We start from the raw sequence: 10907 nt of genomic DNA on the forward strand, positions 1-10907 counted from the left end.
CATGTAGTAACCCAAAAAAGTGTTAAACAAATCAAAAGATTTTTGATTCTTCAAAGTAGCCACCCTTTCCCTTGATGACAGCTTTGCACACGCTTGGCATTCTCTCAACCAGCTTCTTGAGGAATACTTTTCCAACAGTCTTGAAGGAGATCCCACATGCTGAGCCCTTGTTGGCCGCTTTTCCTTCACTCTACGGTCCAACTCATCCCAAACCATCTCAATTGGGTTGAGGTCGGTTGGTTGTGGAGGCCAGGTCATCTGATGCAGCACTCCATCACGCTCCTTACACAGCCTGGAGGTGTGTTTTGGTTCAGTGTCCTGTTGAAAAACAAATGATAGTCCCACTAAGCGCAAACCAGATGGGATTGCATATAGCTGCAGAATGTTGTGGTAGCCATGCTGGTTAAGTGTGCTTTGAATTCTAAATAAATCGCAGACAGTGTCACCAGCAAAGCACCACCACCTCCTCCATGCTTCACGGTGGGAACCACACCTGTGGAGATCATCCGTTCACCTACTCTGTGTCTCACAAAGACATGGCGGTTGGAACCAAAAGTCTCAGAACAAAGGACAGATTTCTACCGGCCTATTATCCATTGCTCATGTTTCTTGGCCCAAACAAGTCTCTTCTTCTTATTGGTGTCCTTTAGTAGTGGTTTCTTTGCTGCAATTTGACCATGAAGACCTAATTCACCCAGTCTCCTCTGAACAGTTGATGTGTCTGTTACTTGAACTGATGCATTTCTTTGGGCTGCAATCTGAGGTGCAGTTAACTCTAATGAACTTATCCTCTGCAGCAGAGGTAACTTTGGGTGTTCCTTTTTTGTGGCGGTCCTCATGGGAGCCAGTTTCATCATAACGCTTGATGGTTTTTGCTACTGCACAAAGCTCTTGAAATTTTTCGTATTGATTGACCTTCGTGTCTTAAAGTAATGATGGACTGTTGTTTCTCTTTGCTTATTTGAGCTGTTCTTGCCATAATATGGACTTGGTCTTTTACCAAATAGGGCTGTCTTCTGTATACCACACCTACCATGTCACAACACAACTGATTGACTCATACACATTAAGAAGGAAAGAAATTCCATAAATGTACTTTTAACAAGGCACACCTGTTAATTGAAATGCATTCCAGGTGACTACCTCATGAAGCTGGTTGAGTGAATGCCAACAGTGTGCAAAGCTGTCAAGGCAAAGGGTGTCTACTTTGAAGAATCTAAAATATATTTTAAATTTGTTTAACACTGGTTACTACATGATTCCATATGTTATTTCATAGTTTTGATGTCTTCACTATTTTACAATGTAGATTTATTTTATTTTATTAGTTAAAATAAAGAAACCCTTGAATAATTAGGTGTCAACTTTTGACTGGTACTGTATGTGAACAAGATCTCAGTTTATTTGTAATACATGTGCAATTTTTTTTTAACCTGCTTTCGCTTTGTCATTATAGGGTATTCTGTGTAGATTGCTGAGTAATTATATAATCCATTTTAGAATAAGGCTGTAAAGTAACAATGTGGGAAAAGTTGAGGGGTCTGAAGGCGCTGTAAGTCGCTCTGAATAAGAGCGTCTACTAAAATGACTCCAATATAAATGATGAGCGTATTACCCTATCCATCATGTTTCTGTGGTTGACAGAAATATCAATCTTCATTTAGCCCAGATACTCTCCTTTTTTCCTAGTCGATCTCTTTTTCAACCCCCTCTGCTGTTTCGTTAATGATACATGGTGTATATTGATGATATACTTATTTTCATATTACTGTACAATATTACTTTCATATTGCTGTGGTTTAAAACCATACCCTCACCAATACATTTTCATTAGTCCACATTGATAATTATATATTTCCCCCAGGTCTACAGAGGGAGATAGTGGCTGACGACCTCCCGCACCCGTTTGGTCTGACCCAGTACCGGGATTATATCTACTGGACCGACTGGAACCTGCGCAGCATCGAGCGGGCAGACAAGCGCAGCGGCCTCAACCGCACCATGGTCCAGGGACACCTGGAGTACGTCATGGACATCCTGGTCTTCCACTCCTCCCGCCAGGATGGTGCCAACGACTGCTCCCAGAACAACGGCAACTGTGCCCACCTGTGCCTGGCGTCGCCCGCCGGCGCCCAGTGCCGCTGTGCCTCCCACTACACCCTGGATTCCAACGGCAGGAACTGCAGCTGTGAGTTGAGAAACGGGGAGCGTGCGGGCTCTTGGCTGGGGGATGTTTTGGTGTAATAAACAAAATGTAGTTTTGTTCAGTGTTGTATTGAGCAGTCATAGTTTGTGTGTTTGGGTAAGGAGAGTATTTAGGATTTATTTTGGGTTAAAGCTCCAGGCTGCTCGTGAACGTCTAAATCTAGATCGAAGTATGTAGAAATTAGAATGGACCTATACCTTTTCAAATAACTGCCCTCTATCTGGCCCGCAAATTGCTTTTGGCAACCAAATAAGTCCCCCCCCAAAAAAATGTGTGGTCCCCCACTGACTTAAAAAAAAAAAAAAATATTGCCATCGATCCCTCCGCCCGCTGTAGATGAATGTATTGTCTAAATCAAACGCAGGTCTGTCTACAGCCCTCGGCCATGCAAAACCCCAAACACATGTCTGTCTGAATCATGCCATGAGCAAACCTCAGACTTTCACTGAGGCCTGATGTGGACACAAGTGTTAGAAAGGAGGTTGCTGTGCACATATCCCAGCTTGAGCATTCCTCTGCACTTGGCAGGGGATGAAGGCTCTGTCTTTCTACATGAGTCTGTTTTTCTTTCTTACTGTTGCATACTTCCCTGGCCTCTGGGGATCACTGATTACTGCATTCTAGTAAGCTGATTACAGTCATGGAGAGGTTGGTAGGAGAAGGGGGAACGAGAAAGATTTGTTTGGATTGCGCCTGCTGACCTCTGTCCCCCCCCCCGGCTCTCTCTCTAGCCCCCTCCAGCTTCCTCCTGTTCAGCCAGAAGGCCTCCATCAGCCGCATGGTTCTGGGGGAGCAGAGCCCCGACATCATCCTGCCCATCCACGTGCTCCGCACCGTCCGGGCCATCAGCTATGACCCCCTGGACCACCTGGTCTACTGGGTGGACGGACGACAGAACATCAGGAGAGCCCGCGACGATGGCACACAGGTGCGAGAGCATTAACAGGACCACGGGCCAGAATGTTAACCTGCTTGTACCAACAGCACATTTTAAGATACTATGTCATGTGATTTCCAACAGACACTAACTATGCTTGTCACCTTCCAGTTGACATATAGAGCAGGCTACTTTATCAAGGCGATGACAGAGTTATAACACTTAATTTGATTGACATCAGTACAGCCATCAGCCACAAATGAATTTGTATGAACACTGGAAATAACTTTGACCATGTGAAACTGTTGTAGGCCCCTTTCTCTGATGTGTATCTGTTTCTCCTTTTTCCTGTTCCAGTCATCAGTGGTGGTGTCCACCACTTCCACCCACCAGCAGCAGCCTGACAAGCAGCCCCACGACCTGAGCCTGGACCCCTACAGCCGTACTGTCTACTGGACTTGTGAGGCCACCAACACCATCAACCTCCAGCGCCTAGACGGAGATGCTGTGGGCGTGGTGCTGAGGGACGAACACGACAAACCCAGAGCCATCGTTGTCAATGCAGAGAAAGGGTGAGAGGGGAGGGTGGAGTCATGGCGGAGTCTGAATAAAACAAAATACTGTTTCATACTGTCACACTGGTTGAGGCAACTGTGAAGATGGAGGCAGACTGACTCAATAACTGCATTTAGAGATGGCAACATTTCTATTTGAAATCTACCCCATAAGTGGTGGACTTGGGAATGGAAAACAGGGGGAACTCACTCGAAAGCTTTTGAAAATATACAGGACTTCCAAAATATATCAGGGACAGGGCGTGGCACGCCTCCAAGCAGCAGAGTAATTAGTGGGTGATCAGGTGTTTAGTGATGTGGTGTTGACAATTTGACTTGGACGCTCCGTGGAGCTCTGTTTATTTTCCTTCCATAGGGCAGGGAAGGAACCACAGCCCTAAGTAAGTACGAGGCTGAGATGTCGGGCCATGTGTGCAGCAGATGGTTGTGCATATTGTGCTCTGCTGCCTGAGCTTCTCTTCTCTCCTCACCTCTAGCCTAGTGGAGCAGTGGTATGTTCAGGGCCATGGTCAGGCCCTGGCAAGCTGCGCTGTAATTGTGATGCCCATTGTTCATGCGGCTGCCCTCCACGTTAGCTTCTATTTTGGGCTCTTTGTGGCTTGGCCTGGATGTGACAGAGGGGACTTATTCCATAGGAGTAACCCAAAGTCAAAGAAGTAAACAAATCATCATGAGACGTGTTTATTATCTCAACGAGCGTGGCCAGAAAGGAACAAATTTAAAACTTATGGCAACCAGCTGACAATTTTGAGAATTTGACATGGTCTTGTAGTTTTGTATGTTAGGGAATCAAATGCAACTTTCAAATGTCTCTCTTTGGGCCTGGAAAGCAGTAGATAAACATTGAAGATATTTGGCTCAGTAAAGGTTACAGGCAGGTTGAGAATCTGTCAGGATAAATTTTTCTCCCACTTTCCCTTGAAGTGACATCTTCCAGATTTACTCAAAGCATTCTGGTGTTACATTAATATGTCAATTGATTATGCTCACAGACTGCCATTTAACAATTATTCCCTTGGAGAGGCAGAACCAAATTACAAACAGATGAGCGTTTGAGCAATAGCGTTTATTTCTCCAAGTCTTCTCAGTCCAACAAGTGTTAGGGAGGGTCTTATCAGAGCTGATAGAACCTGGCGTGAGACATAACAAACCAGGGAAGGCCCACACAGACAGACAATAGCTTCTACTCCTCCAGGCTTTCAGAGAGGGAGAGGGGGGCTAACTGAACAGCCCTGAGCTCTAGTCTACACCCAGCACACATACCACAGTATTATACTATCCATCATCTCTGGCTGATTTCAATTGTTTTGTCATTTATTTTTACTTTTATTTAACTAGGCAAGTCACTTAAGAACAAATTCTTATTTTCAATGAGGGCCTTACAACTGCCTTGTTCAGGGGCAGAATGACAGATTTTTACCTTGTCAGCTCAGGGATTCGATCTTGCAACCTTTCGGTTACTAGTCCAACGATCTAACCACTAGGCTACTTGCCGGCCCAATGTTTTGTGATAACCTTGATAGATACTGTATATTAATGTACATCTAAAGTACTGTACACAGTTGGGGGGTTAGGCTAGAAACCGATAAAATGTCTGGCAGTATGCTTTTGTTTTGGTCGTTTTAGTTTTCTAACCTCGGACCGGCTCATCTCTCCTATAGGTACATGTATTTCACCACCATGCAGGATCGCTCTGCTAAGATCGAGGGAGCGTCTCTGGACGGGACGGAGCGGGAGTCTCTGTTCACCACGGGTCTGATCCGGCCTGTAGCCCTAGCCCTGGACAACAAGCTGGGAAAACTGTTCTGGGTGGACGCTGACCTGAAACGCATCGAGAGCAGTGACCTCACTGGTGAGTCCCAGGGCTAAAGAACAACAACCATTCTAGAATCAGAGGACCAGCACTTCTAAACACTCAGCTGAAAATATATTGTTCCTTTTCATCTGCTTCGACGGTGTTTATCTACAGCTCTCATTCTCAATAGTCACTGAAGTACACCGCAATACTACAGAAAATGATACGGAATGTTCCTCCAGTCCAAACACAGTTTGTGGTCAAATAGGGGGGAGCTGAGTTTGATCATAGGAAAATAGTAGGTAATCAGAATGGATGTGGGCCTTTAAAAAAAACATTTAATCCTTGGTCTCTCCTAGTCCCTCCCTCACACGAGCAGAGACATCAAGGTTGTCTGGTTAAGCTCTATCATTGTCAGACAGCTGCTAGCCAAGGCCTTGTGATCCTTTCCGGTCCTGGTGCAGAGAGAAAGGTTTGATGTCTGCCTGGTGGCTGATGAGCTCACCTTTATCTGACTGTGCACATACATGTTTAGCTTCACTCCCCCTGCCTGGCCTCTGAAGTCTGGAATGGATAGGAACAAGCACCCAGACTGATTTATCCAGGCCATTTATGCACCATCGAAGACTGTCGAGTTATATAAGAGTGTATCTTTACTTTGGCACACCATGTTTGGTCAGAGATATTGAATATTATTCAAACAAAGTTGTTTTAGTGATGGCGTCTGAAGTTGTTAGCTATATTTGGTATGATAAAGGTTAGAGCTTCTAAAGTAAGCCCTAAGGGTCTGGAAAGTAAATACGTTTGGGAGAATGCACGGTCTTTGATGATTAGGATAATGTATACGGCCCTGGTTCTGATGAGGTCATTTCTTTTCCTCCTCCCAGGAGCCAATCGGATCGTCCTCCAGGACTCAAACATCCTGCAGCCCATGGGTCTGACGGTGCTGGGAGAGCACCTGTACTGGATCGACAGACAGCAGCAGATGATCGAGCGGGTGGACAAGCTGACGGGGGAGAAGAGGACCCGCATCCAGGGTCGCATCTCCTACCTCACCAGCATCCACGCTGTGGAAGACATGGACCCTACCGAGTTTGGTAAGGCAACAGGACCCTTTGTTTAGTCACTTCCGTTGCCACAGTTTATAACAGTACCTTTGCATATGTAGTGCTGTATGTAGTACAGCAGAGTTCGGTTGACACTCTCCAGTGGCCAAAGCTAACCATCCACGTCTTTTCCTTCCTCTCCTCCAAAGCTTCTCATCCCTGTTCCCGTGACAACGGAGGCTGCTCACACATCTGCATCGCCAAAGGAGACGGGACGCCTCGCTGCTCCTGTCCCATGCACCTGGTCCTGCTGCCCAACCTGCTGGTCTGTGGAGGTACAGCACAGCCGCTGCTCTAACAAATCCAATAAGGCTTTGAGTGAACAATATCAGGTGCATTATTCCTCCACCAGGCGTTTTGCTGTGAATCTAAACGTCCTCTGCTCCTTTACCACCTCAGAGCCGCCCACCTGTTCCACAGAGCAGTTCACCTGTGCCACAGGCGACATTGACTGCATCCCCATGGCGTGGCGTTGTGACGGCTTCGCCGAGTGTGACGATAACAGTGACGAGGAGAAGTGCCCAGTGTGCTCGGCCTTCCAGTTCCAGTGTGACAAGGGCCAGTGTGTGGATGCTCAGCTACGCTGTAACGGAGAGGCAGACTGCACAGACAACTCCGATGAACAGGACTGTGACAGTACGCTCACTCAACTCAGACTGTGTACTACATATTGACACTGGGACAGTTTAGTAAACATGGACTAATGGGGTTGGGATTTAGACTGGGAGCAACAGCGACCTTGTTGTGTGGATTGTAACGATAAACCATGCCTCGTCTTGTAACGAGGACTTTGCTCTCCTCTCCTCCCCTCAGCTATCTGCCTGCCCAACCAGTTCCGCTGTAACAACAACCAGTGCATCCTGAAGAAACAGCAGTGTGACTCCTACAGTGACTGTGCTGACAACTCTGACGAGCTCTTCTGTGGTGCGTTTAACTTCACTCACTGTCGCCAAAATCAAGGGAGTTTAGAATTGTCAGTTCAGAATTTACACATACCTGTATTTTGTGTCATTTTGCTCAGAATTGACAGCGGTCCGTTAAATGTATAGTAATGTCTTTGTCTGTCTGTCTGTAGAATTCCTCACCCCCTCGTCAAACGACATTCACTCATCTCACACCAGCACCATAGGCCCTGTCATTGGCATCATCCTGTCAGTGTTTGTGATGGGAGGGATGTACTTTTTGTGCCAGCGGGTCGTGTGCCGCCGTTACAAAGGTCCCAACGGAGCCTTCCCCCACGAGTACATCAGTGGCACCCCCCACGTACCCCTCAACTTCATCGCCCCTAGCAGCTCACAGAACGGAACCTTCACAGGTAAAGAAGGTCAGCAATTACACAACACTGAAAACTGCAGGTCAATTGGATGAGTGTATATAGATCGCCTGTACTGTGACGGGATTGTTTTTACGTGCTGAAGCAGGTAGTTGTTCTGACAGACACTGTTTTGTTTCTCTTAGGTATCTCGTGTGGGAAGTCTATCATGAGTTCTGTCAGTCTGATGGGGAGCAGCAGTAGTGGAACTCCGCTCTACGACAGGAACCATGTGACAGGGGCCTCCTCCAGCAGCTCATCCAGCGCCAAGGGAGCCTTCTATCCACAGGTATGTACCCACCTTCTTTTACATGCACGTAGGGGACCCACCTTCTCCACCCTCTTTTACCTGCACGTAGGGGACCTACCTTCTCCACCCTCTTTTACCTGCACGTAGGGGACCCACCTCGTCTGTCCTATCCGAGTTGGCTCTCATACATAATTCCCATACTGAAGAAAAGTAAAAGTTCAATTACAAATGGAGAATGGCTGAAGATATGCATGTTATTCTCTGTATTTGCAGATGCTCAACCCTCCTCCCTCTCCAGCCACGGATCGCTCCCTGTATAACGCAGACGTCTTCTATTCCTCTAACAGTCCCTCCACCACCAGGTCTTACAGGTAAGAGATCATTTTCTCTTTGCATTATGCTACAGTCAACTTTGTTTTATTTTACAACAGATGCCAATTTACAATGTTGTCTTCTCTCCTCCATGCTTGCTCCTGAAAGGCCTTATCTAATGCGAGGCGTGGCACCCCCCACCACCCCCTGCAGCACTGACGTCTGTGACAGCGACTACACCACAAGTCGCTGGAAGAGCAACAAGTACTACATGGACCTTAACTCAGACTCTGACCCCTACCCTCCTCCCCCCACCCCCCGGAGCCAGTACCTATCAGCAGAGGAGAGCTGCCCCCCTTCTCCATCCACAGAGCGCAGTTACTTTCACCTCTGTCCCCCGCCCCCCTCACCCTGCACTGACTCTTCATGACACTTGGGGAAATAGCCATGTCTGTAAATAATTTTAAATATGAACAAATTAGATAATTCTATTTTATTCATTTCCACTGATTGCCATGGGTTAAAGTGGGGATGGGATGGAATAGGGCCAGATCAAGTGTGAAATTGTTGTACAGTGTGAATTGTATCACTTGTCTTTATCTTTCATGTTTCCCACCTTCGTTTCAGATGGAGTATCGTCCTAATTTAGAGAATACCTTCAATTTGACTCCGTTCTATTGGCCTTTGTTTTTTCAGCAAAATACTTTAGAACTTCCTTCAAACAACAGATACCTATTTACGGTGACATTTTTAACAAGCGGACACCAATATCGATTTGAGGAAGTACTCTATTCAAAAATATTAAACTGGTTATGTGGCCAGCCAAAAGAATTTAAAAAAATTATATTGTAAATATTTGTAATTAAGTAAATAATAATTGTTTTCATAACAGCCATCATATGTTCTTATTAATGATTTTATTTGTGATTTGAAATTGTCCCAAGCATATGTTTATTTTACAATATACCAAAAGTGTGTTTGCTGCTACTGTACATATATACTGAGTTATAAAAACACAAAAAAAAAAAAAAAGGAAAGCACCCAACCAAACAATTACAATTTGCGTATTAAGACTGACAATAGATCATGAAGCTATTTGACTGTTTTTAATTATTTGTCTAGCAACATTGCAATTGTTTTTTTTGTGTAGAACAGTATTCACATGTGCATTTGTGAAATTGTGTTCATTGTTTTGAAGGAGTCTGTATGAAATAACTCATAAGAACGGCTTCATCATTGATGCAGTTGTCACCCAGAAATGACAAGGCTAGACACAACCTTTTAACTCTCTCGTGAATCTCTTCACTTTATCATTAAACTGATATGCCATGTCAGTGTGCTCTATTTACATATGACATATTACACTGACTATTCCTTGAAAAAAATTAAAATAAGATGCCAATACGGTTGGTATTTCAGCTTTTGTCAGTTTTTAGTTTAAAAAAAACTGTTCCATCATCCTCTTCTCTAAACAATTTTACTATCCTCATACCTTTCAATTTAATTCTATAGATTGAATTTCATCAGTGGTGAATATCATGCACCTGTAAAATCATGGCTCCATTATATTGTCTTGTTTTGAAGGTCTATGTGTACGCTCAGCAAGCTGTCAGTTGCTAAATTGAGCACTTACTTAAAAATGAACTATCCAACCAGTTATGAAATGTGAACAGTGAATGTAAAAATGACTGTTGGACGTGCAGAGGGAAATGTATATTAAATTCATACCTCTTTTAAAGCTTATTTCCAAGCTTTTTCTCAGTCATTTGGATATTTGTGTATAGGCAATTAACAATGGTGCTGACATAAGAAGTGAAATTAAATCATGTTCAACATTAGTGTTATGACATAGTGTCAGGCCTCCATCTTTATGTTGAACACCTCTGGCTTCTACCAGAGAGGTTGTATAGGTTCCTCAGACCTCCACAACAAAACCTGCTGCCCTGCCCATTTTAAGCCTTGTTGCTGGATAGGGAAAACTTCGACTCTACTTCATTGTGCCAGTATATAGATGCTCTCCGTACAAACTCTGTTTTGTGTTTTAAATGCCTTGTGTAATTTACACTTGTGATAATTTTTGTATCAAAAGCATTTTTATATAATAAAGGTTATATTTTAAGGAATACTTGTGTGCCTAATCTTTTAAATTAGCTGTGTCATTGTTTTATATAGTCACATGAAATGTGATATTAATTTCCATGTTGGTTAGCCAAATGGAGTTCACATTCCTGTTGAGATGGTACTGCACTGGTTATTCAGCACAGCCAGAAGAGGACTGGCCACCTGTCAGCCTGGTTCCTCTAGGTTTCTTCCTAGGTTCCTGCCTTTCTAGGGTTTTTTCCCTAGCCGCTGTGCTTCTGCATTGCTTGCTCTTTGGGGTTTTAGGCTGGGTATCTGTATGGCTATTTTGTGATAATTGATGATGTAAAAAGGGCTTTTTTTTTTTAAATACATTTGAATGACTTGTAGCTAAA

At 44.5% G+C, this 10907-nt stretch overlaps 1 protein-coding gene across 2 annotated transcripts in view; it reads left to right on the forward strand.

Annotated features, from left to right (window-relative positions):
- lrp5 (low density lipoprotein receptor-related protein 5) overlaps positions 1 to 10556 on the forward strand; it is a 51267-nt gene extending 40711 nt beyond the window's left edge. Inside the window, exons 13-24 of one of the 2 annotated variants that reach the window (XM_071326273.1) lie at positions 1865 to 2188; positions 2938 to 3134; positions 3441 to 3655; positions 5320 to 5510; positions 6341 to 6550; positions 6709 to 6834; positions 6959 to 7195; positions 7373 to 7483; positions 7635 to 7883; positions 8018 to 8160; positions 8395 to 8492; positions 8602 to 10556. In XM_071326273.1, the coding sequence (XP_071182374.1) occupies positions 1865 to 2188; positions 2938 to 3134; positions 3441 to 3655; positions 5320 to 5510; positions 6341 to 6550; positions 6709 to 6834; positions 6959 to 7195; positions 7373 to 7483; positions 7635 to 7883; positions 8018 to 8160; positions 8395 to 8492; positions 8602 to 8863 (2363 nt within the window). In that variant the 3' untranslated portion in view covers positions 8864 to 10556. The remainder of the gene's footprint in view (positions 1 to 1864; positions 2189 to 2937; positions 3135 to 3440; positions 3656 to 5319; positions 5511 to 6340; positions 6551 to 6708; positions 6835 to 6958; positions 7196 to 7372; positions 7484 to 7634; positions 7884 to 8017; positions 8161 to 8394; positions 8493 to 8601) is intronic. The other variant, XM_071326272.1, reaches the window with a different exon arrangement.
- Positions 10557 to 10907: the final 351 nt, after the last annotated feature.

Source organism: Salvelinus alpinus, chromosome 9 (assembly GCF_045679555.1).
Source record: "Salvelinus alpinus chromosome 9, SLU_Salpinus.1, whole genome shotgun sequence".
Taxonomy (NCBI): Eukaryota; Metazoa; Chordata; class Actinopteri; order Salmoniformes; family Salmonidae; genus Salvelinus; species Salvelinus alpinus.